Here is a 27,365-nt window from a genome sequence, read left to right on the forward strand (position 1 = left end):
TGAGAACCATTAACCAACAAGATTGCATCAAGTTTGTAGACACGATTGTAATGAGGTTCGGGATCCCGATGGTCTTAATCTCGGACAATGGCCCGCAGTTCGTGGGTTCAGATTTTGAAACCTATCTAAAAGAACTCGGGATCAGACACAAAAAAGCATCTGTTGCCCATCCACAAGGGAATGGACAAGTCGAGGTCACAAACAGAATTATACTCCGAGGCCTGGAAAAGAGATTGGAAGACTCTAAAAAGAACTGGCCGGAAGAACTCCCGAAGGTTCTATGGTCATACAGAACTACCCCCCGGACGGGAACCAGGGAGACTCCGTTCAAGCTCGCCTACGGTACTGAAGCCCGGTTACCGATAGAGGCCGGATCCCCTTCTCACAGAGTGACCAACTTTGACGAGGTCTCCAACATAGAAGGCCTCAGGACCAACCTCGAACTCCTGGACGAGGTAAGAGATCGGGCCGTAGAAAAAATGGAAAGCTACAAGGAAAAAACAAAGCTTTACTTTGCGAAGAAAGCCAGAATACGGGAATATATGGCAGGAGATCTAGTACTCCGGGACACTGAAGCCTCGGACCCAACTAACCAGGGAAAGCTACAGCCAAACTGGGAAGGCCCCTATATAGTCAAAGAAGTGATCCGTCCAGGAACTTACAAGCTAAGCTACCTCAGTGGAACCGAGGTCCCCAACACCTGGCATGGAACCCGCCTAAGGAAATTCTACCAATAAGGAAAAGGTGCACACCCGGGAAACACATCTACATTTATATTATGACATTTTGATGTAAGCACTGTCCTCATCCACCCCAGAATGTAATTTTTGCTTTCAATATGAATGAAAAACTCTGCTTTAAGCGTTCCATAGCTTGAATCAATTTCATTACGTTGCTCCGCTATTTGCCATCAAATTTAAATAAGCACAGCCCATGTGTACTTTAAAAATTTCTATCAAATGGAGATTTACCCCTGCCCGGGGTCCTATAAAAGCTCAACCCATGAGTACTTATAAAAATTCTCAAAGTTAAATGTTGTTACCCCAACCCGGGGTCTGCAAAAGCACAGCCCATGTGTACTTTAAAAATTTTCTATCAAATGGAGATTCACCCCTGCCCGGGGACCTATAAAAACCCAACCCAGGAGTTAAACGTAATTACCCCTGCTCGGGGTCCTATAAAAGCTCAGCCACATGAGTATTCATAAAACGTTAGTAAAGTTAAAATTTTACCCCATCCCGGGGTCCACTAAAACACAGCCCATGTGTCCAAGTCTGAAGCTCTAAAACATGCGAATCAATATGAAGGAAACAGAGCATAATAACATTAAACTACCCCGGGAAAACACACCCCGGGGGGCAAACCAAGATTCAAATTACAATCGTCTAAAAAGCCAAAAGGCTTAGTTCGGAATAACTTAAGCTAAAAATAAGGAAATAAAATTACATGCCAAGACATGGCAGAATCTTTAAGCTTCAGCGGCAGAGTCGGCGGGAGGCGAAGGAGGCTGCTCCGGATTGCCCTCTGGTATGGGAGGCTGTTCAGCAAGTGGCGACCCGTAGAAGGAGGGAACATTGCTGGACGTCCCAACACCGGAATCCATTGCCCGAATAGCTTCTTTTTCCTGCTCCAACCGGGTCTCCTCTTCTATATACTTCTCCAAGAAGACGTCTATTGTACCATGAGGCTCTTCGCCAAGATACTTCGAAGCAACATTCCAGCAGATCTGGATCTTCTCCAGCGCTTTGTCATTCAGCTCTTCGAAGTACGCGGGAGTACCCCGGAACCCTGCCAGAACCTTCTCGGGAGTGGGCCGGGCGGCAAGATCGTCCTTCAACTTCTGATTTTCAGCCCTCATCTCCCGAACAGAAGCCTCAGCCCGGTCCTGCCTCTCCCGGATCTCGTCCAAAATCTTCTTATGAGCAGCAGCCTCCCTTGCACTCGCCTCCTTCAACTCCCGAATCTCCCGGGACAGCCGCTCGGATTCAGTCTGGTAGACCTCGGCAGCATCAGCCTTCGCCTGAAGGCTCCGGGTTATGCAAACCAGTCCAGCAACCCGGGAGTTAGCCTGAACATTAAAAGTCATGATTAGGCAACACAAAAACAAGAGTACAAGAAGAGAACAAGAAAAATGCTTACAGCAGTGATGTCCTCCTGAAGCCCGACCAGGAAGTCATCAAGGGGCTCCTTCCTGTATTTCTTCCTCTCCGCCGTACTGGCATAATTCTCGAACAACTCCCTCCGGCGAACCTCCGGGGTAAAACTAGCAAGCAAGGCCTTCAGAGTCTCCGGAGTGTCCGGAGCCAGATCAATAGCAGCTTTCTTCGAAACCGGGCCCTCAGAAACATCGCCACTTTTATCCCCGGAACCCGCAGGGACACCTTTCCTCTTTCGAGGCATTGGAACTCTTATCACATCCCCCTGCTGCACGTCTTCGGACCGGGGCTCATCGATCACGATTGTCGCCCTCCCCGGGCGAGACGGCGCCGCCTTCCGGGCCGCATCATCACCCTCTCCAACCTTCTTCTTCCCAACATCCACGCTAGTCATTCCCCCAATCCTTCGCAGCTTGGCCGACAGATCTTTAAGTTGGGCAGACATGTTGGGGGGATAGGGAATCAACTTCGGAATGCCTGAAAAGGAGAACAGCAAGAAATCAGTCCCGGATACAAGCAATCAATAAACAGATACAGTATCAAAATAAAGCAAAGGCAATAGACTTACATCCGGCAGCATGCATGTTCTCATTGCTAGTAAAATAGTCCCGGGTCCACTGCGTCCCAAGTGCCCCACAGAAGGCATAAACCATCGCGAGAGCTGCTTGCCCGAGCCGCTGGACCGGAAACCTATCTGTTTTAATCTCAAGTTTATGGAGTGGCATGAACTCCAGATCCCCACCCCGGACAAAAATGAACTCCCGGTGCCATCCCTTAAGCGACGTCAACATACTAACCGGGAGCACCATCTTATCAGAGGGATACCCACAATCCTCTATCCTAAACATGAACTCGTAAATCGGCCGAGCGGTGGATCTCTTAATTTTAAAAATATGATGAAAAAGTTTGAAGGTGGGGAGGTAACTTTTGGCATGACAGCAAGCTAAAAACCAACTGATCCATTTCACCGAGTTCGGGGCCAGCTGAGTGAAAGGGATACCATAAACATCCCGACATAAGGATTTGGTGAACTGATGTAGTCCAAGGCGCATGCCCCGGAGATGCTCAAGTGGAATTCCAACCCATCCCCCCTCCGGTCGGTGGTATACCCTTTCATGCTCCTCAGGCCATCTCCACTGGTAGGCATCATCAAGGTTAAAGGCAAGCCTAAGGGCACCATCTACCTCGGCGTCTGTGTATTTCTCCTGAACCTCTCTATGAACCGCCCCACACTCATACCTAGTACCCGGGGCGGTAAAGAACTTCCTATCCATCTCATCCTCATTATAAGGCTCCCGGCCTCCCAAACCATCCGGGCCCCCATATGCCTCGGATAAATCTCTGTAATAAAAGCTCAGGGGTTTGGGGTTCACTCGGCACTGGACAAAATATTCATCTACATCCTCCCACGAACCATCCGGATTCGATAAAGTACCCCCGGGACCTAATACTAGGGTCTGAGCTAAAACTCGTTGAGGCGGGTCAACCCGGGGAGGCATTTCTACTGAACTACAGCTGGAAGAGGAAGAGGGGTAGAAAGAGTTAAGTTCACCTAACCCGACAGGACGCTCGGAATACCGATTCCTAAGAGTAGCAATACGCTTAAAACGACTACCTGGCATATACTACACGTGCCTATCAAAACGCACCCCGGAGTCAATGCCAAACCCGAACCAAACAACAAAACAAGAAAAAAAAAAAAAAAAAACAGAACAAGTTTAGAAACAAATCATGAACGTATCTTACCCCAAAAACAAGATCTGCAGCATATACATACATATACAACAAAAAGCAGATATCAAGAACACACCCCGGGCTCTACAACTATTTACACTACAAAAACCCACTTATTCGCATACAAAACTACAAAAATCCATGCTATTCACACAAATGAGACACAAAGCCATTGGAAAAGCTACGCAAAAACTACATTACAAAGATTCGAGGCTAAAACATCAAGGCGGTCATGAAATACGAGCAAAAAATGCAAAGTGGCGAAGCAAAAACTCGCGCAAAATAACTACATGCATCACAAAAACATAAGGAAAAAGTGAAAAAGGAAGCAAAATAATCGAGATACTTACAAATGGGCAGGAGAAAGAAATGTGGCTTCAACAAGAAATGCCCCGAAAAATCTCTGAAAAATCTCTCTTGGCTCTCTCTGTGGAAGTGTGTGTGTAAAATAAAAATGGAGAGAAGAGGCAAGTATTTATAGAGGGTAGAGAGAAGAGATGAACGGCTTTGTGATTAAGGGAACCGTCGGGGCCACGTGGCAGAACCCAATTAGCCCCAAAAAGTAACTGCACAGCAGTTATTACATGAACCGTCACGTAATCATTACGTGGGCGCGTCTTTTTAGGCAAAAAAAAGGGGGGAAGCAAAAAACTGTACACTCAAAAGATACGCATAACAAGTGTATATCTCTGACCCCGGCTGGAATCCCAACAGCCGCCTGGCATCTCGGGTTTGCAGCAACAGCTTTTCAGAGTCCAGTTAAATCAAATGTCAGGAGTGTACTTGCCCACCAAACCGTGCCCAGAATTCGAACTTAAAATGACTAACCAAGTCAACCCCGGAGTCTCATCCCCACGTGACCCCGGGCTTAGGGGGGAATAAAGCAAACCCCCAAAATTTTCCAAAGTATTTCAAGGAACCCCACCTTGAACTAGAATCAAATGACTAACCAAGTCAACCCCGGAGTCTCATCCCCACGTGACCCCGGGCTTAGGGGGGAATAAAGCAAACCCCCAAAATTTTCCAAAGTATTTCAAGGAACCCCACCTTGAACTAGAATCAAATGACTAACCAAGTCAACCCCGGAGTCTCATCCCCACGTGACCCCGGGCTTAGGAGGGAATAAAGCAAACCCCCAAAATTTTCCAAAGTATTTCAAGGAACCCCACCTTGAACTAGAATCAAATGACTAACCAAGCTAACCCCGAAGTCTCATCCCCATTTGACCCCGGGGTTTGGGGGGCAGCAAATCAAACAACCCCCACAATTTTGCAAAGGCGCCGCGGCACAAGGGCAATTACTCTACTCCCCCATCCGGATAAACCCGCATAAGGGAGTGGGGGGCAAATGATAGCCCATAATAAGTCAGGCCCAATTGGAGAGGCCCAGGGCCCAATCATAAGACCCCAGGACACGTGGCGGCATCACCACCGTCCACGTTCCCGGGATCCAGAACGTTCCTACGGTCCAGATCCGATAGTACTCTGACGGATTCAGCGTTGACCTTGGGGAGCCCAGGACACGTGGCAACATCACCACCTTCCAGGCACCCGGAATCCAGAACGTTCTTACGGTCCAGATCTGATAGTACTCTGACGCATCCCAGGCGTCCAGATGCCCTACAGTCCAAAAGGCCAACCTACGGTCCAGATGAAAAGGAACAAACCCCTAAACCCTAGTAGGAGGCCTATAAAAGGTAGAACAGAAGGAAGGTTAGGACAAGCTTTTATACTCTCTCTCTTACACACATATTTTTACCTGCACACACGTACTCCTCACAAACATATCTGTATAATTCCAACTTTGCCCTTCTTCTCCTCAAAACCCTTTCTCATCCTCACGCCGGAGGTGCCGCGGGGACGCTACCCCCCTCCGGTTCTGTTTTGTAGGTTCCCACCCTACAGCTACACCGCACACGGCCATCGCCACAGCCTAAAAGGAGTTCGAGGTCGGGCCTTACAAGGAGAAGGTCCCGGGGTGATCTGGGATTATCACCACCATACCCCACCAACAAACACAACATCCCCCAGTCGTAGAGCTCACGCGACTTCATTTGCTCTGCTCTGCAATGCCGACTTTTTGAATTTTGCTTTGTTAATTAACATTAAAATATGTAGAGAAAGTTTCAAACACTTATAAAACTAGTTTATAACCCTGCTTTGCACGGGGATTTCAAAAATTATTTAATAAAATAAATTTATAATTTAAATTGAATAACATGATTATGAAAGATTAAATTATCTATATAATAAGTGTATTACATCTACATATTACGATAAATTTATTTAAAAACTACATTCATCACATATATTATTTTTATGTTATATATTTTATGAGATTATTTCTATAAACAGATCTGTTAAAATTTAAACTTTACTTCAAATTTGTATTAAAAACTTACCATAAGTGGTTTTCAAAAAAGAAACTTACCATAAATAATACAATTCATATTTAAAATTGTATTATAAAGTTTTTATAATTAAAATGAATCATAATAATTAAAATGGATCATAATAAGTACATGGATATTTTATAAACCTAATATGGATACCAAACCTAAAAATGGATAGTCCACTGGGTCAAATTAAAGTTAAAAATCATATCCGAACCAAAATATGGATACCAAGTCTTATGAAAAGGTTATCCAGCAATTTATAATATATAGATGTGCCAAAAGTTTGCTAAATAGCACCCTTGGAGTTTTAATTTTAATAAGATGGCACCCTTGGAATTGTTATAACGGCTCGTATATTTTCGTATTATTTAAATGTGTATTTATTAAATTATTAAATAAATAATATATATATATATATGTATATATAGATTTTGTCATATGTGTGTTGTTTGTTATTATTTATGTGTGATTTATTGATGTACAGGGTTTGTTTGCGTAATTGATTATTGAGTGGTATTGATTTATTTTCACTTTTAAACGTGGATTTATTAAAAATTTATTTGCATAAATATTTTGATTGTCTCTAAAATTATTTTTATGATTTTATAATTTCAATAATTATTTTTGAGATTTTATAAAATTTAGAAATCAATATTTCATTAATTATTTATCTTTAAATGATTTTTTGATTGCATTTATTTGTAAAATCAGTATCTAATTCCATAATTCTTCAAAAATTATGAAATTCATATATTATTAAGTTTTTAATATTTTGAGAATTTTAAAATTATTTTGGAAATTTTTGGGATTAAATTCACCCGCGCGTTGTTTCATTTAATCGTTAAATGTTGGTATAAGTTGCGTTTCAAAAATGATTTAAAAATTACGAAATTTATGTTTTATTAATTTCGGGATATTTATAAAATTTTAAAATTGTTTCGGTAATTTTTCGGGTTTATTTTACCCGCAACTCGGTTCGATAATTTGCGAATTGTCAGAACAAACTGAGATAGCAGGACACGTGTTAACAGTTTGCATCTCCTTTTGCTACGTGCCATGGCTGAGAGTTATAGAAAAAAATAATAATAAATAAAACACCCCCCTTCTTCACCTCTGTCTCACTCTCTCTGAAATCTCTCGTCTCTCTCTAAAAAATCTCTCGATCTCTCATCTCTATCTATCTTCACTTCCCTCTCTTTCTTTCTTCTCCCTCTGTTTCACTTCGATTTCCCCCGGTTTTACGTGTACTGTTAAATGAATGATTTAAAAAGGGGATAGGTACAAGTATTTTGAAAACTGAATAAAACGATCAGATATGGGATACATATGAGCCAGAGTGACCTAATGAGGTTGCGTAAGAGTCTAACTCGGTTGCGAGCATTACATAACCGATTAGTCCAGCAGGTTAAAGACCTAGCGGGTCTCCGAGTTCCGGAACAGGTGTATGGGATGGAAGTTGGAGCAGTCTAGTGTTGATAGCCTGATCAGTTGTATTCACATATCCGCTACGTATCTGATTTGGCTTTGAGATTCCTTGTAAGGAAATAAGTGATTGAACAGTTGAATAACAAATGTGAATATCATGCTAAAATTGGACTCTGGTACTTATACAGCACACAACTACGTTGTTTTATTAAGAGCATGCTAGTCAGTGATATCCAGTTACATCGGTTTTCTTTTACTTACTATTGTTCGAAATAATTTACAAATTATGGATTTCATGTGATTTATAGATTTTTTTCCTATAACTGTTTACTTTACTATTTTTATCTTGATATTCATATGTTGGTACTGCTAAGCGATTATATGTTCATCCTTGCAACCTGTTATATATATATATATTGCAGATGTCTAGGAGACTCTTTCGTTGGAGTCGGGGCAGAGTTTCAGTTCCTTCCAAGCTCCTTTGAGCTAGTTTGTATCAGACCATGTGCGGTCTGATGAGTTGCTGAATAAGTTTAGTGTGTCAGACTTTTTAAATAATGGTTTGTAATAATGAATAATTTAAATCATACCTGAACCTGGATCGAATCTTGGTTCGGGGTCGTATTAGTGTAATAATAATAATCTTATAGTTTATATTGTGATTTGTTGTGTTTAGTAACGTTAACTCTGACCCAGGGTTAAGGCCGTCACAATTGCGGTAAGAGTTTTAAAAAAATTTAATTATCACAAAATTTGGATGGTACATATTTAAAATTTATTTTTTATTGAAAAATAAATAAGGGTTTGGTCCGTTAATTATATATTTTGCAATATATAACTATTTTAAAATTGCAAGTAATTTCTTTTTTAAACAAATGTTACTTCCGATTAGTAAAATTAAAGCATTTTTAATGATACTCTCGAATTTGCTGTCACGGCATTTTTACTCTAAAAATAAAGTAATTTTCCCGATCTTTCATTAGTCAATCTTCAAAATAAAATTTCGGACTCCAAATATGAAACAATATTATTGATTTCAACATATTAGTATTTTTCAAGCAACTTTTGGACATTTTCATCTTTATATCAAGAGTTTGTCTAGTGTGTGCCCATAAATAAATGCTAAGCACTAAAATTTATAAAATTTAGAGTCGTTTGATTAATGTATTTGTTTTAAATGCAAGAGTCTACCATTATTAAGAAATATTAATCAATCAAAACAAGTTAAAATTATAAAAAAATTGTATTTACTATGTGCCTAATTGTTGGATTAAGAGTAAAATCAATTGTTGGATTAAAAAATTTAAGAGAGAGTATTAATTGGAGATGGTCTTCGGTCTCTTTTGACTTTCTTTTTTATATTATAATTTATAAAATAAGAATTTATTTAAATGAAATAAAATATATACAACTAAAAGTAATACAAGTGCACGCGAGTAAAAAAAGAGCCATACAGCGAGTACAAACGTGCAAAAATTGACGAGAGTGGGGGTGTTGGAGAAAAACGCCATTTTGAATTACACCGGGAAACGGCTAATACAATTTGTGCACAACTCTCGATACCTTCTTTATTGAACTACTTTACTAGAACTACTCAACACATCATTATTCAACTTAATAAACTCCATTAAACAACCTGACCAAACCAAAAAGAACTCCCCTCATTTCCTCTAATTTTCTCATTTCAAACTTGCATTTCTTTAATTGTTTGTCACCATTTCAACCTACTCTAAAACCCCACCATTATAAATCCTACTTTGAAATTTTAAAGCTCCATTTTTTATCTACTTTACTTCAAGATTTGCAAAGTACAGACTCTAATAACAACCCTAAATAGCTAGTTTGTTGTAAAGATTGCTCTTTTCTTTCAAGAAATGAAGATGGTCAATCAGATTTGGCTCTTTTCAGCAGTTCTTGGAGCAGCCCTTTTCACCATTTCTTCTCTTGCTCTTACACAAGATGGTGCTTACACATTTTTGTGTATTTATGTCTCATTTTGATGTTTTTACTTCTCCAAATTTGATCTTTTTCTGTTTTACAGTTTAAAGATTTGATCTTTGATTGTATAGGTGTCACATTGTTGGATTTGAAAAGTACCTTCTCAAGATTCCATCTTTTTATGTTTTGAAGTTTAAAAATTTGATCTTTGATTGTATAGGTATCACATTGTTGGATTTGAAAAGTACATTGAATGATAGTAACAATCTTTTAAGCAACTGGAAAGATACTGATGAATCTCCTTGTGGGTGGACTGGTATTTCTTGTTATCCCAACAGCCAAACAGTTCGCAGCATGTATGTGTCTTGATTCTGGTACATATATGAATTTTAATAACTGTATATGCAATGTGTTTTGAGGTTCTAAAAATGTGATTTGGGTTCTACAGAAACTTACCTTATATGCAGCTTGGAGGATTTATTTCCCCTGTCGTTGCTCGATTAACTAGACTTCAGAGGCTGTAAGTCTACCACATTAGTTACTGTATTGTTCCATAGCCAAGTGTACTTGTGTTGAATTTCTATCTTGACTTGAGCAGGGCACTTCACCAAAACAGCTTACACGGTCTCATTCCGAAGGAAATTGCTAAATGTTCTGAACTTCGAGCTCTGTGAGTATAATCACATAACTCTATTCTTGCCCTTAAGTTGCCTTATATTCTGATTACATAGGTGCATAATGATTTAAAGAGAAAGACAAGTAATTTGTTACATTTAATGATTAGGTATTTGAGGGGTAATTATCTGCAAGGAAGCATTCCTACAGATCTTGGGAACCTTTCATCCCTTACGATTTTGTAAGTTATTTTGTCAATTAATGTTATTCAGCATAAACTCTATTTTTTGTACAACCTTTTTCCTTGCATTCCCACTCCACTCCAGGATATTAATTTCTCTTTGATATGTTTTTATAGAGACTTATCAAGCAATTCACTTAATGGTGCAATACCTTCATCTCTTGGTCGTCTCACACGTCTTCGAAATCTGTAAGTCAAGATTTTTGTTTTTAGTTGAAACAGATTTGTGTTACTTATGTAGTGCATAATAATGCAATCAATTTCAGGAATCTATCTACAAACTTCTTTTCGGGTGAAATTCCAGATGTTGGAGTCCTGAGCAAGTTCAGAAACACGTCGTAAGCCCTAGACCTGAATTAAACATCAACAATTTCATTTATTTACCTTTTTTGTTGTGGGGAATTATGGTAGTAGTTTAAATGCTAGTTGCGAAACAATTAAGGTACCGCCATGTGGATGACATATGGATGTCGTGACACCTTTATCAAAGCAGTTTTTGCTTTCGATTTCTCAAGCTTATCTTAAAGGAGGTTTTGCTTATGCCTAGGTTTATTGGTAATCTAGATCTTTGTGGGAGACAAGTAAACAAGCCATGTCACACTTCACTGGGTTTTCCTGTGATATTGCCACATGCCGAGAGTGATGAAGTTGCTGCAGGTATCTTGTGTATCTCTATTCATGTTAATACCGGTAGAGGAGGATAATTATAGTTTTATTGTCTAACACTATGCAATCACTTGACCTGTTGCAACCAAGGTACGATTTTCTAATTGCTTATTTTGTGTTCTTTGAACCTGAGCATATGCAGTTCCTAATAAGAGACCATCTCACTATGTCAAAGGAGCTCTCATTGGAGCAGTGTCTACAGTGTGTGTTGCTATTCTTCTTGTGCTTGCTATTTTTTTCTGGGTTCGATTGCAATCTAAGAAGGAGAGGGATGCCAAGAAATACAAAGAGGTTTATAAACAATCTCGCAAGGAGACAGGTATATCAAACCATCTATATACCAGCTTACTCTTTACCTCGTAAAACATCGTTTGATACTAAGTCTGGTGATTTTCTAGGCACCAAGCTTATAACCTTCCATGGTGATCTTCCATATCCTTCTTGTGAGATTATAGAGAAAATTGAATCCCTTACAGAAGAAGATATTGTCGGCTCAGGAGGATATGGCACTGTCTATCGGATGGTCATGAATGATTGTGGGGTATTTGCTGTTAAAAAAATAGATCGAAGCCGGGAGGGCTGTGACCGTGTTTTTGAGAGGGAATTGGAGATCTTAGGTAGTGTTAAACACATAAATCTAGTGAATCTTAGAGGTTACTGCAGGCTCCCTAGTGCAAAGCTTCTTATCTATGACTACATGGCAATGGGGAGCTTAGATGAAATTTTGCATGGTATGCTTCACAAATTTCAGAATTATTTTATTTGTTTGTTCAATTCTTCACAGAAGATTTTATGAAAATTTTAATGACCCAATTTTGGTGTTTCTTTAACCTTAAAGTCCAGACCCAACATTAGTTTTATAGATTAGAAGAAGCTTAATAATAATTGAATTTTTTGCCTCATATAGTCTTGGAACAAATATAGTTTAATTTAAAAACCAAGGATTACATATATTTTCTTAGTGTCAAGGTGATTATGGTATCACTTATTCATATAATAATCGAGGTTAACAGTTCGGTGAACGTTTTGTGATGGAGTATTATATAATGCATTTAGTGATATACTTGGATAATTTTTCTTCTGACCGCGTCTCTCTTAAGATTCTAATACACTGCCATGTGTAAATCAATGTTGCATTACCTTGGCTTTTTTCAATAATAACCCCAAAAATCCTGTTATTTTTGTTAGAACATGGTGAAGATCGATCCTTGAATTGGAATGCTCGTTTGCGTATAGCCCTTGGTTCTGCTCGAGGCTTGGCTTACTTGCACCATGATTGTTGTCCAAGAATAATCCATCGTGACATTAAGTCAAGTAACATACTCCTTGATGAAAATCTAGATCCCCGTGTTTCAGACTTTGGCCTTGCCAAACTTTTAGTGGATGATAGTTCTCATACTACTCCTGTGGTTGCTGGCACTTTTGGGTATTTGGCCCCAGGTATGTATAATGGTTCTTAAATGTTACTTTTATATATTAGGCTACTGAGTACTTAACAAGAATGAACATTCGACTGTACATTAGCAAAAATGTTATTATTGTTCAGTTATGTTTAAAGTCCTTTTATGTAGTCAATTTGAATTTGAATCAGCTAGCCACATATACTCATGTTTACCACAACCCTGAAAATTTCTGGTTGTGAGGTCTTGTTATTAGGGTTTTGGAAAATTTCTTGTGACTAAAATATTAAAATATGAAATAACCGAAAAGGAAACGGACCACAGAATAGTGTAGTACAGATTGAGAGCTCCGGTTTGAGTACTCGAACTCCACAATCCGACACCAATAACATCAGCAGAAGGCATTTGATCTCCAAGAACACAAGAACCCTAATTTTAGAGTTTTTGTAATTTTCCAGAATTTTTATTGTAAATTCTGTGTTTTTATGAAACTTTTTATAATACTAATTTTTTCTTTAAAATTACATACTACAATTTAGTACCCCTAAATATCACTTAAGTGTATTTTTATTCCCTAATTTAAATAATTCATTTAAATTATAAATGCCAATTTCATTTGGCTATTGTACTAATACTTCCCAATGTATTTTTATTCCCTGATTTAGATAATTCATTTAAATTATAAATGCCAATTTCATTAGGCTATTGTACTAATACTTCACAAGACAAAAGACATCTCTTGGATTTTAAGATTTCTATATCATAACCATTTACCTATAATCCTTTTTATGAGTAAACAATTTACTGTGGTTGATTAACACCTTGGTTCAGTTACCCATTAAATAATGTGGAATTTCATGTATGTCTTCTATAGAATTTTCAATTTTCAAATTCATGTTAGTTAAATTATCTCGTAGAAGTAACGTGGAAAACATTTACCAAGAGTTAGGTCGATCCAGATGGCATAGCTTACTTGAATGTTGTATAAATTAGTCTGGATAATTATGTGGCAATATGCTATTTTCTCATCTCCTGCAAAATTAAATCAGTTTCTGACAGTACTTCAGCCAACACTACATACAGGTCACAAGGAACAGAGTATCTATGTTGTTTGTAACTGGTACTAACATTTTGGCATTATTTGCTTTTGGGCAGAGTATCTGCAAAGTGGAATGGTGACCGAGAAGTCTGATGTTTATAGCTTTGGAGTTCTCTTGTTGGAGCTTGTAACTGGAAGGAGACCTACTGATCCTACATTTGTAAAGCAAGGCTTAAACGTTGTTGGCTGGGTACGTCCATTCCATTATGTCTTCATGCTCACACCACTGTCCTCCGAACGCAACATAAATTTTATTAGCAATTCTTTGGAAATTGCACGTGCCTTAAAATTTTAATCTGGTCTTGTTGTTGATTTTTGGGGTGACTTTGTGCTTACTGCTGTTTATATAATAAACAGGTTTCCTACTGCAACTCTGGAGTTTCAAACTCCCTATTTTACTTTGCATAAAACTCCAATTGACTATGGGTATATGAAAGCTTTTGGCTGTCTCGTTTTTGCTTCTAATCCTAAGCCTGATAATGATAAACTGTTAGAAAAAGGAGTAGCTTGTGTTTTTTTTGGTTATGCTCCTTTTCAGAAGGGTTACAAACTGATGAATAGTGTCACTAAACAGACATTTGTTACCAGAGATGCAAGGTTTTATGAGGGCATATTTCCCTTTAATTCTAACTTTACAAAGCCATATATTCAGCCTTTACCAGTCGATGTTCCTCATGTTCAGCCTGGGTATGTTGATTGTGATGATTTTCTTGTGGAATCTATTGTTCCAGTTGATCTTGACACATCATCTCATGTTGACACATCTCACCAGTCTAATCCTCCTGACATCAATCTGCGAAGGTCTACTATGTAATATCCGAGAAAATTATGTGAATATTATATGTTAAATAAATAAATATTGTGTGTTTTATAAATTTAAAGTAATTATTGCCATGATATGAGATGTTATAACTGTTATTTGTGTTTTCGTGCGGGCCAGTAAATTTTTCGATTAATTAATATATGTTTAAACTGCAATTATATGAATTTATCTGCAACCGGGACGCGTATTTATTAGCGTCTTTACTAAGACCTCCGTTTTATTTCATTTTACGCGTGTTTCAATACCTTTTATGTGTTATCGGGTTTTCTGGTAATTTAAGGATCGTTCCTGTTTTTCAAAAAAATCAACGGACCGGGACCCCACCGGGACGTCAAAACCCCACAAAATCAAAGTTTTTATTTTTATAAAATTATTCGTATTTCAAATACCCTTTATTATTGTATTTTTGAATTATTCGCAATTTTCGGGGAATTTTGACATTAATTTTGTATTTTATCGTTTTTAAAATTATTCCCCGTAATTATTATTTTGGGGCCCTAATTATTATAATTAGGGGATAAAAACACCCTTAAATTATTTTGGGGTATTAAAATTCCTGTATATATAAAGAGCAGAATTGTTTTATTTTATTTTACTTTATTTTCAGAAATTACTAAAAATAAAACCAAAACTCAGAAAATAGAAAATGGGGGTTAGGGTTTGTTCATAATCGATTTGGATTGATTCAACGCTGATTCTACAATCATTGGTGGCAATCTTTAGACCAAATCGAAGCTTATATCGAGTAGTTTCTCAATCCATCATTAGAGTTCACATAGGGTAAATGAATCGAACTTTTCGATTTCGTTTATAATCGATTATGTTGGGGTTTTGATTTCTGAGGTTTGTAGATTAAATTGAATGTTAGAACCGTGTTTATTAGGTTAAACCGAATAGTTTTATATGAACTCCGTGAATTCTCGAGTTTAATTCGTAAGAGGTCGACTTTAGTATTATATTTGGATTTTCTTTTTATTTTTCCGGCTAAATCGATGATGGGTTGTTGTTAAGATTCATTGTATATATTTGTAAATAATCTGGGCTTTATATTGAGGTAAAGATCGATGGTTTTCATCGAATTTATCTGTTAATCGGAATTTGCCGACGAGTTGCCGGAGTTCTTTGTTTACTTGATCGGTTTCTGGGTTGTGGTGGTGACATTTGATTGTTTGAATCGTTATTGCTTTGCTGTGTTGTTGTAATTGAATTCAGGACTGCTTTGGACTGAAACCGCTGTGAATCGAGTCCGTTTCTGGGAAATTAAAGTTGCCGGATTATTTTTCGTCAACTAGAATCTGGTAATCCCCAGAAACAGGTGAGGATTCCGGCCGTGTTCTTATAAACCCGTTAGGGTTCTTGCCGACCCGGCTATGACCCGGTCTCTTGACCCGAGTACAATCTGTTTTCCCAAACTGCAAATCAAAAAAAATATGTTTTTGTGTTTTCTTTTATAATTTATTTAAAAATCCTTTTCTTATTTTTAAAAATTATTTATTTTATATGTAAAAATCATTTACTAATTATTTTTAATTCTAAAAATTATTTTCTCAATTATTTTAAATTCCTAAAATTATTTTCTTTAATTATTTTCAAAAATACAATTTGATTTAATTATTTATAATTTATTTTAGTTAATTATTTATTAATTTAATTAATTGATTAAAAATAAATTAATCAATTAATTTTATTTATAAATAGTTAAATAAATGTAAATTATTTATAATTAATTCAAATAATTTCTAAAAAATTATTTTTAGGTTTTTAAAAATTACATTTTGGTATTTAAAAATCAATTAATATTATTATTAATTGATTTATTTCCATTTATTTCTTGTTTTATTCATAATAATTAAACCGTTCGTCCGTTTAATACGAAACGAACGCGTACAGACTCACAAAAATGTTACGCTTCCAATAAAAATACTTTTGAGTCCTAATTTCTTTTGTATTGCAATGTCATTTGATTTGTGTATCAGTTTAAGTCGGTATTTGATTGGTAAATGCTAATGTTGACCTGATTTTCATTCTAAACGCACTAAGACATATCTTTTAATGATCTGACTTATGTGTTACATGAAATATGTGATTACGTGTATATGAATACCATGATTACATGCTAGGTGATATGTATGCTATCTGTTTATAGATTTAAAATGCCATGCGTATTCATAAATGATCAGGTAGATGTCAAGACGTATAGTTACGTCAATTGAGTTTGGTTCTATCAATTAAGATAGTCCTTTTGTTTATAGAATCAAGTAGCAAGGAGTGTGGTCAAGTGGTAGACGGAGATAGTAGCCGGCAGCTATAAGCAGAGTTATGGTAAGAGATTATCGAGCATACCAGGCAAGTACCCTAACTTCACTTATCATTCAAGTGACGTTTACTTCGAATTATATTATGCAATTATTTATGTCATCCCTTATCATTCAAGTGATATCGACTCTGAATTTATTCGTTCAATTTCTCTACTATTCTAAGTTCAGAATAGAAAAATATTTTTACATTTCGCTATAACTTACTCTATACAGTGAAGCTTTGAATTAAAATTAGCGAATAACTAATTATTCTTGTTATTTTGCCATTAGTTGTTGAGAAAACTCCGGACCATGAGAAATGGGGAGTTATGTGGTTAAGGATGTCATTTGATTCGACTCCTTTGACGGAAAATTATTTTTATGGATTGGATGGTTGCGTAAGAGGCCGTGGCGGCGGTCCAGCGTGAGCTATGTGTAATACAAGATATAACACCTTGCTAGGCCGATATGTGCCTTGGGTACCTTTTGTTTAGTTGGATATGCTTCAGCATACCGGTGTTGCTCCGCGGCTGATCACTGGCGACAACACACCGTCGTTCGAGGATTCCAATCCCAAAACAAAATATATTGCAAATGTTGTCTATTATCATATATATATATATATATATATCAGTTTTTGATACTGTTCAGGTATTGTGGTTTGGTTTTGTTCATCAGATATACTGTTGTTGTTGTTCCAAATCATAAGCTATTTACTGTTTGTTGAGCATTTCTTTCGCTCATACTTGTTTCATATCCTGATTCTTTCAGCTAAACCGGAGCGGGCTTGAGTTCCAGGTTTGATTAGAGGTCAAGTGCTTGTAGATAGTTTGGTGTGTTTTCAGGTAGGCAGTTTGGGACGCTTGAATAGTTTAAAGGTTTGTAATAAAGTTTGAATAAGTTGTAAAACTAATTAGACTTATGGTTTGTAATAACAGTTGGTTTGTATTAGTTCCTGTTTCATACTATAACCTGTGATCGATCCAGTGCAAGTAAAGGGGTCATATTTATTATATTATTCCGCTGTGATTATTTTATTATAATTTAGTGGCAAGTGACCCCCAAATCTAGACCCCGGGTTTGGAGGGTGTCACAGGTTGGTATCAGAGCTACAGGTTATGGTCACTGAAACAGGCTTAGGATTGTCATAGGTGAGTCATAGGAAGATCACATAAGATAGGCGCGCGTAGTTTAGCTTTTGTAGGATTAAATTTAGGTTATTGGGCTGGGTTATAGTTAAGTTGTTTAGGTTTCCTGTTTTGCGTTTAGCCTTAGGTCTTTTTGTCACTGCCCTGCTATTTTGTTGGTTTAGTTGAGATTTCAGGTAAGGATTTAAAAGGTTTGGATAATTCTGAGTAAATTTTCTTTGTGTTATTATTCTCGAGATAATAAGCAGGATTATGTGATAATCATGTCGCTTGTGTTAATATGGTAGCAAGTTTATGATGTTTTGAGAAGAGATAATGTTTGGAAATTTTGATATGCTAAGGAATTGCTACATATTTGACACAATACTTGACAGATTATTATATATGTTGCTTGTTTTCTTACCAGAATAATGGGACCGAAGAGAAGGAATAATTAAGGAGAGGATCGTACCGAGAGCCGTACGGATCCAGCAATTGTCCAGATGTTGGGACTGATGCAGCAGCAGCAGATGTTACATCTTACGCAGCAGCAACAACAGCAACAACAGCAACAACAGCAACAGCAGCAACAACAGCAACAACAGCAACAACAGCAACAGCAGCAAGCAGCAGCACCACCTGCAGTGACTTTCAAGCAGTTCCAAGCAGTAAAGCCACCTGAGATCAAGGGAAGTGCTGATCCCGTGGAAGCCAATGCATGGCTCAAGGAGATGGAAAAGGCTTTTGAATTAGTCGGAGCAGGAACTGAACAGAAGACCAAATTTGTGAGCTACTTTCTGAAGGGTGAGGCAAACTATTGGTGGGAATCCACACGAGCATTGGAAGGAGGTGCGTTTATCACTTGGGAGAGATTTACTGAGCTGTTCCTGGAGAAATATTTCCCGAGGTATATGAAGAATCAAATGGAGATCCAGTTCTTGAACCTGACCCAGGGAGATCTTACTGTCCCTGAGTACGAAGCTAAGTTTACTGAGTTAGCGAGGTTCGTGCCAGACCAGGTTGACACAGATGAAAAGAAAGCAAGAAGGTTTGAACAGGGATTGAGATTTTGGATTCAGAATAGGGTGGCCATGTTTGAATTGACTTCATATGTGGCAGTGGTTCAGAAAGCAATGGTGATTGAAAGTAAAAGTGACATGTATCAGAAAGGGAAGGATGGGAAGAAAAGGAAAATAGAAACCTCATGAGGAGGCCAGCAACAAGGTAACTTTCAGGGCCGTTTTAATGAAAGGCCAGAGTTTCAAGATAATAAGAGTGTGGGATTTAAGAAACCACAACCAGGGAATGGGAACCATTTCCAGAATTCAAATCAGCAGAGGCTCAATCGTCCACCAATACCAGAATGTAAATTTTGTGGTAGAAGGCATTTTAGGATTTGTAAGGATAATATGTTGTGTTACAAGTGCAATCAGAAGGGACACTATGCTAATGAGTGTCGAAGTCAGACTATAGCTCAGAAATCTGGGACAGTGTGCTTTAAATGTAGAAAGATGGGGTATATTGCCAGGGACTGCCAGAAAAGTGAACCAGCAGTTAATGTGCCAAGGAATGAAGGACCACCAGCAAAGGACCAGCCCAAGGCCAGGACATTCAATATGACTATGAAGGATACCGTTCAGAGTTCAGACGTGGTTGCAGGTACACTTCCAGTCAACTCTGTAGATGCTAAATTTTTATTTGATTCTGGAGCTACAAGGTCATTTATTTCTCAAGATTTTGTCGATAAACTGCATTGCGAAGTTAAATTGTTAGAACAAGCATTAATGATAGAGTTAGCTAATAAGAATCAAGTTTCCGTCGACCGAGTGTGCCCGAGGTGTGATATTGAGATAGGGGGGCATCATTTCTATGCCAACTTGATACCTTTTAAGTTGGGAGAATTTGACGTTATTTTAGGAATGGATTGGTTGTCCGAAAATAATGCTCAGATTGATTATAAGAATAGGAAAGTGAGACTTCAGATATTGGGTAGTAAGAAGATGGTGGTATTACGAGGAAATAGGCAAGAGAAGAAGTTCTTAACGATAGCTCAAGTGAAGAAGTTATTGTGTCAGAATTGCGAAGCGTATTTGGCCCATGTGATAGACACCAGCAAGGAAGTTCCAGCACTAGAAGCGATTCCAGTTGTCAACGAATTTCCAGTTGTTTTTCCAGACGATCTACTAGGATTACCTCCCGATAGAGAAATTGAGTTTGCAATTGATCTAGCACCCGGAACAGAACCAGTTTCTAAAGCTCCGTACCGGATGATACCAGTGGAGATGAAAGAATTGGCAACTCAACTGCAAGATCTTTTGGAGAAAGGAGTTATGAGACCCAGTGTATCCCCGTGGGGCGCACCAGTACTGTTTGTTAAGAAGAAGGACGGGAGTATGCGACTGTATATTGACTATCGAGAACTAAATAAGCTGACCATTAAGAACAAGTACTCGTTGCCGAGGATCGATGATTTGTTTGACCAATTAAGAGGCGCTGTATGGTTTTCTAAAATTGATTAAAGATCCGGATATCATCAACTGAAGATTAAGTCTGAAGATATTCTGAAGACCGCATTCAGAACTAGATATGGGCATTATGAGTTTCTAGTGAGGGCATTTGGATTAACCAACGCACCAGCAGCTTTCATGGATCTGATGATTCGAGTATTCAAGAAATATTTGGATAAATTCGTGATCGTGTTCATAGACGACATCTTGATCTATTCTAAAACAGAAAAGGAGCACGCAGAGCATTTGAGGATAGTTTTGGAGATACTGCGACAGGAGAAATTGTACGCAAAGTTTTCCAAGTGTGAATTTTGGTTAAAAGAAGTACGATTTCTTGGGCACGTGATTAGCAATAAAGGAGTGGAAGTGGATCCAGCAAAGATTGAAGCCATAATCAACTGGGAGAGGCCAAAGACATCAACGGAAGTACGAAGTTTCATGAGATTAGCAGGTTACTATAGAAGATTCGTACAAGATTTTGCAAAGATAGCTACGCCGTTGACAAAGCTCACCAGGAAGAATCAGAAATTTGAATGGGATGAGAAATGTGAAGAAAGTTACCAAGAATTAAAGAATCGATTAGTATCTTCACCAGTACTAGTCTTTCCAGATGAACAAGGAAATTTTGTGATTTACAGTGATGCTTCATACAAAGGATTGGGATGTGTTTTGATGCAGCATGACAAGGTGATAGCCTACACTTCAAGATAGTTGAAGCCACATGAAGAGAAGTATCCAACTCATGATCTTGAATTAGTAGCTATAGTATTTGCATTGAAGATCTGGAGGCATTATCTTTATGGGGAAAAGTGCGAGACCTACACGGACCACAAGAGTTTAAAGTATATCTTTACCCAGAAGGAATTGAATATGAGACAACGAAGATGGCTAGAACTAATCAAGGACTACGACTGTACTATCAACTATCATCCACGAAAAGCAAATGTGGTGGCCGACGCGCTGAGCAGAAAAGAAAGGCTGAACATGATAACTTCATCTGAGGAATTGATCAAGGAATTTGAGAAGCTGGAAATAGAGGTCAGTATCCCAAGTATGTCTACAGAAGTATTGTGTGCAATGTCTTTTCAACCAGAACTATTAGAGAAAATAAGAAGATGTCAGGAAGAAGTAATGAGCAATGAACGAGACAGTTTGACAGGAGAAGAGATAGGAAGTCAAAAGGATGATAAAGGAATATTAAGATTTTCTTCAAGAATATGGATACCCAACGTAGCCGAGCTGAAAAATGAAATTCTTCGAGACGCTCACAACTATAGATATTCAATTCATCCCGGGAGTACCAAGATGTACAGGGATTTAAGAGAAAACTTTTGGTGGCCAAACATGAAGAAGAAAATTGCAGAATGGGTAAGTAAGTGTTACACTTGCCAGCGAGTCAAAACGGAACATCAAAGGCCCAGTAGACTGATACAGCCATTGGACATTCCAGAATGGAAGTGGGAACATATTGCGCTGGATTTCGTAGTTGGATTACCGAGGACCAGGGCAAATCATGATGCTATTTGGGTTATTATTGACAGATTGACAAAGTCAACGCATTTTCTTCCTATCAACGAGAGATTTTCAATGGATAAATTGGTATGGTTATATCTTAAGGAAATTGTGACCCGATATGGAGTTCCAGTATCCATAGTTTCAGACAGAGATCCTCGATTTAATTCAAGATTTTGGAGAAGTTTTCAAGATTATCTCGGAATGAAGCTGAACATGAGTACCGCGTATCATCCGCAGACAGACGGTCAAAGTGAAAGGACGATACAGACTATAGAAGATATGTTAAGGGTTTGTGCACTAGATTTTGAAGGAAGTTGGGACGAACATTTGCTATTGGTTGAATTATCCTACAACAATAGTTATCATGCCAGCATTGGAATGCCGCCTTACGAAGCTTTGTACGGGAGGAGATGCAGGTCTCCAATATGTTGGGATGAGGTTGGTGAGAGAAAGATTTTGGGTCCAGAATTGATCCAGTAGACAAAGGAGAAAATAGAACTTATTCGGAAAAGATTAATGGCAGCTCAAGATCGTCAACGCAGATATGTTGATCCTATCAGAAAAGATATGGAATTTGAAGTTGGTGAAGCAGTGCTATTAAAGGTTTCGCCTTGGAAAGGTTTATCAAGATTTGGAAAGAAAGGAAAGCTGAGTCCGCGTTATGTTGGCCCTTTTGAGATTTTGAGGCGTGTGGGAAAGGTTGCTTACGAGTTAGCGTTACCACCTCACATGCAGCATATCCACAACGTGTTCCATGTGTCAATGTTGAAGCGTTATTTGTCTGATTCCAACCATGTGATAGAATATGAGCCAATCGAGATTCAGCCAGATTTATCTTTTGTAGAGCAACCACTGCAAATTTTAGATAGGAACGAAAGAATGCTTAGGAATAAGTCTGTGTCGTTAGTACGAGTCTTGTGGAGGAATCCCAAGGTTGAAGAGTCGACTTGGGAATTGGAAAGCGAAATGCGATCCAAGTATCCTCACTTATTTTCCTAGGCTGATTCTGAGGACATAATCCTGTTAAGGGGGGAAGGATGTAATATCCGGGAAAATTATGTGAATATTATATGTTAAATAAATAAATATTGCGTGTTTTATAAATTTAAAGTAATTATTGTCATGATATGAGAAGTTATAACTGTTATCTGTGTTTTCGTGCGGGCCAGAAAATTTTTCGATTAATTAATATATGTTTAAACTGCAATTATATTAATTTATCTACAACCTGGACGCGTATTTATTAGCGTCTTTATTAAGACCTCCATTTTATTTCATTTTACGCGTGTTTCAATAACTTTTATGTGTTATCGGGTTTTTCTGGTAATTTAAGGATCGTTCCTGTTTTTCAAAAAAATCAACGGACCGGGACCCCACCGGGACGTCAAACCCCACAAAATCAATGTTTTTATTTTTATAAAATTATTCGTATTTCAAATACCCTTTATTATTGCATTTTTGAATTATTCGCAATATTCGGGGAATTTTGACATTAATTTTGTATTTTATTGTTTTTAAATTATTCCCCGTAATTATTATTTTGGGGCCCTAATTATTATAATTAGGGGATAAAAACACCCTTAAATTATTTTGGGGTATTAAAATTCCTGTATATATAAACAGCGGAATTGTTTTATTTTATTTTACTTTATTTTCAGAAATTACTAAAAATAAAACAAAAACTCAGAAAATAGAAAATGGGGGTTAGGGTTTGTTCATAATCGATTTGGATCGATTCAACGCTGATTCTACAATCGTTGGTGGCAATCTTTAGACCAAATCGAAGCTTATATCGAGTATTTTCTCAATCCATCATCAAAGTTCACATAGGGTAAATGAATCGAACTTTTCGATTTCGTTTATAATCGATTATGTTGGGGTTTTGATTTCTGAGGTTTGTTGATTAAATTGAATGTTAGAACCGTGTTTATCAGGTTAAACCTAATAGTTTTATATGAACTCCGTGAATTCTCGAGTTCAATTCGTAAGAGGTCGACTTTAGTATTATTTTTGGATTTTCTTTTTATTTTTCCGGCTAAATCGATGATGGGTTGTTGTTAAGATTCATTGTATATATTTGTAAATAATCTGGGCTTTATATTGAGGTAAAGATCGATGGTTTTCATCGAATTTATCTGTTAATCGGAATTTGCCGACGAGTTGCCGGAGTTCTTTGTTTACTTGATCGGTTTTGGGTTGTGGTGGTGACATATGATTGTTTGAATCCTTATTGCTTTGTTGTGTTGTTGTAATTGAATTCAGGACTGCTTTGGACTGAAACCGCTGTGAATCGAGTCCGTTTCTGGGAAATTAAAGTTCCCGGATTATTTTCAGTCAACCGGAATCTGGTAATCCCCAGAAACCGGTGAGGATTCCGGCCGTGTTCTTATAAACCCGTTAGGGTTCTTGCCGACCCGGCTATGACCCGGTCTCTTGACCCGGGTTCAATCTGTTTTCCCAAACTGCAAATCAAAAAAATATGTTTATGTGTTTTCTTTTATAATTTATTTTAAAAATCATTTTTATTTTTAAAAATCATTTATTTTATATGTAAAAATCATTTACTTATTATTTTTAATTCTAAAAATTATTTTCTGCATTATTTTGAATTCCTAAAATTATTTTCTTTAGTTATTTTCAAAAATACAATTTGATTTAATTATTTATAATTTATTTTATTTAATTGTTTATGAACTTAATTAACTGATTAAAAATCAATTAATCAATTAATTTTATTTATAAATAGTTAAATAAATGTAAATTATTTATAATTAATTCAAATAATTTCTAGAAATTATTTTTAGGTTTTTAAAAATTACATTTTGGTATTTAAAAATCAATTAATATTATTATTAATTGATTTATTTCCATTTATTTCTGGTTTTATTCATAATAATTAAACCGTTCGTCCGTTTAATACGAAACGAACGCGTACAGACTCAGAAAAATGTTACGCTTCCAATAAAATACTTTTGAGTCCTAATTTCTTTTGTATTGCAATGTCATTTGATTTGTGTATGAGTTTAAGTCGGTATTTGATCGGTAAATGCTAATATTGACCTTATTTTCATTCGGAACGCACTAAGACATATCTTTTAATGATCTGACTTATGTGTTACATGAAATATGTGATTACGTGTTATATGAATACCATGATTACATGCTAGGTGATATGCATGCTATCTATTTATAGATTTAAAATGTCATGTTTATTTATAAACGTTCGGGTAGATGTCAAGACGTATAGTTACGTCGATTGAGTTTGGTTCTATCAATTAAGATAGTCCTTTTGTTTATAGAATCAAGTAGAAAGGAGTGCGGTCAAGTGGTAGACAGAGATAGTAGCCGGCAGCTATAAGCAGAGTTATAGTAAGAGATTATCGAGCATACCAGGAAAATACCCTAACTTCACTTATCGTTCAAGTGACGTTTACTTCGAATTATATTATGTAATTATTTATGTCATCCCTTATCATTCAAGTGATATCGACTCTGAATTTATTCGTTCAATTTCTCTACTATTCTAAGTTCATAATATAAAAATATCATTACATTTCTCTATAACTTACTTTATACAGTGAAACTTTGAATTAAGATTAGCGAATAACTAATTATTCTGGTTGTTTCGCCATTAGATGTTGATAAAACTCTGGACCATGAGAAATGGGGAGTTATGTGGTTAAGGATGTCATTTGATTCGACTCCTTTGACGTAAAATTGTTTTTATGGGTTGGATGGTTGCGTAAGAGGCCGTGGTGGCGGTCCAGCGTGAGCTATGTGTTATACAGGATATAACACCTTGCTAGGCCGATATGTGCCTTGGGTACCTTTTGTTTAGTTGGATATGCTTCGGCATACCGGTGTTGCTCCGCGGCTGATCACCGGCGACAACACACCGTCGTTCGAGGATTCCAATCCCAAAACAAAATATATTACAAATGTTGTCTATTATCAAATAGATATATCAGTTTTTGATACTGTTCAGGTATTGTGGCTTGGTTTTGTTCATCAGATATGCTGTTGTTGTTGTTCCAAATCATAAGCTATTTACTGCTTGCTGAGCATTTCTTTCGCTCATACTTATTTCATATCCTGATTCTTTCAGCTAAACCGGAGCGGGCTTGAGTTCCAGGTTTGATTAGAGGTCAAGTGCTTGTAGGTAGTTTGGTGTATTTTCAGGTAGGCAGTTTGGGACGCTTGAATAGTATAAAGGTTTGTAATAAAGTTTGAATAAGTTGTAAAACTAATTAGACTTATGGTTTGTAATAACAGTTGGTTTGTATTAGTTCCTGTTTCATACTATAACATGTGATCGATCCAGTGCAGGTAAAGGGGTCATATTTATTATATTATTTCACTGTAATTATTTTATTATAATTTAGTGGCAAGTGACCCCCAAATATAGACCCCGGGTTTGGAGGGCGTCACATACTAGAATTTCTAAGCCACCCTCCTATTTGAAAAACTACAAAAGCTTAAATGCTTCTCAAATTTCTCCAGTTATATCACATGTGGTTCCCATAGATTTTTCTTGTTTCTTGGCATCATTAACTACATGTGTGGATCCTGTTCATTTTTCTCAGGCCGTGCAATTTTCTCACGGGATTACAGCCATGAATGTTGAATTAGAGGCCTTGGAAAGAAATGGTACCTGGGATATAGTTCCCCTTCCAGCTCATAAAAAGGCTATTGGAAGCAAGTGGTTGTTCAAGACTAAGTACAAATATGATGGTACTATTGAGAGGTATAAAAGCAGGTTGGTTGTTCTTGGATGCAAACAACAACTTGGTGTGGATTATCTGGAAACTTTTGCTCCTATTACGAAGCTTTTTACTGTGAGAAATTTATTAGCTTTGGCTGCAGTGTATCAATGGAGTGTGGTGCAAATGGATGTCACCAATGCTTTTTTGCATGGTGATCTCCATGAAGAGGTATATATGACTCTTCCTCAAGGATATACACATTATGATTGTCGAATTTCTAGTCAATCTGCTACTCATAATCCTAAAACTAATCTCGTCTGCAAGCTTAAAAAGATCATGTATGGCTTGAAACAGGCTCCCAGGATGTGGTTCTGCAAACTCTCGGACACTTTGTTATATGATGATTATGTTCAATCAAAAAGTGATCCAAGTCTCTTTACTAAAACTACTACCTCTTCTATTACGTTGATCCTCATTTATGTGGATGATTTACTACTTGATGGTGATTCTGCTACTGTCATTTCAGAGCTCAACTACTACCTCTTCTATTACTTTGATCCTCATTTATGTGGCTGCAGTGTATCAATGGAGTGTGGTGCAAATATATGTCACCAATGCTTTTTTGCATGGTGATCTCCATGAAGAGGCATATACGACTCTTCCATTATAGTTGTCGAATTTCTAGTCAATCTGCTACTCATAATCCTAAACAAATCTCGTCTGC

The 27,365-nt window shown here is 37.3% G+C and overlaps 2 protein-coding genes across 10 annotated transcripts; one reads left to right on the top strand and one right to left on the bottom strand.

The window, feature by feature from the left end:
- Positions 1-545: 545 nt before the first annotated feature.
- LOC141703698 (uncharacterized) lies at positions 546-3,655 on the bottom strand. Its single transcript, XM_074507136.1, has 3 exons — positions 2,725-3,655; positions 2,140-2,633; positions 546-2,068 (listed from the first exon to the last, which is right to left on the bottom strand). The coding sequence occupies exons 1-3, from the start codon at positions 3,653-3,655 to the stop codon at positions 1,469-1,471; spliced, it is 2,025 nt and encodes a 674-aa protein (XP_074363237.1). The 3' UTR covers positions 546-1,468.
- A 5,650-nt stretch (positions 3,656-9,305) lies between these two features.
- Positions 9,306-27,325, top strand: LOC141703703 (LRR receptor-like serine/threonine-protein kinase FEI 1). Of its 9 annotated transcripts, none has more exons than XM_074507140.1 (14): positions 9,306-9,672; positions 9,869-10,004; positions 10,097-10,168; positions 10,247-10,318; positions 10,433-10,504; positions 10,622-10,693; positions 10,771-10,842; positions 11,052-11,161; positions 11,313-11,489; positions 11,569-11,901; positions 12,359-12,610; positions 13,726-13,859; positions 26,522-26,869; positions 26,996-27,324. In XM_074507140.1, the coding sequence occupies exons 1-14, from the start codon at positions 9,585-9,587 to the stop codon at positions 27,272-27,274; spliced, it is 2,217 nt and encodes a 738-aa protein (XP_074363241.1). In that variant the 5' UTR covers positions 9,306-9,584; the 3' UTR covers positions 27,275-27,324. The 9 variants fall into 9 exon arrangements, 6 of the variants coding, with proteins under 6 accessions (XP_074363241.1, XP_074363240.1, XP_074363246.1 ...); XR_012567643.1 differs by lacking the exon at positions 26,996-27,324 and adding an exon at positions 26,044-26,150 and having other exon boundaries at positions 9,309-9,672; positions 26,522-26,636; XR_012567644.1 differs by lacking the exons at positions 26,522-26,869; positions 26,996-27,324 and adding exons at positions 18,344-19,575; positions 26,044-26,223 and having other exon boundaries at positions 9,309-9,672.
- Positions 27,326-27,365: the final 40 nt, after the last annotated feature.

Source organism: Apium graveolens, unplaced genomic scaffold (genome assembly GCF_009905375.1).
Source record: "Apium graveolens cultivar Ventura unplaced genomic scaffold, ASM990537v1 ctg7000, whole genome shotgun sequence".
NCBI lineage: Eukaryota > Viridiplantae > Streptophyta > Magnoliopsida > Apiales > Apiaceae > Apium > Apium graveolens.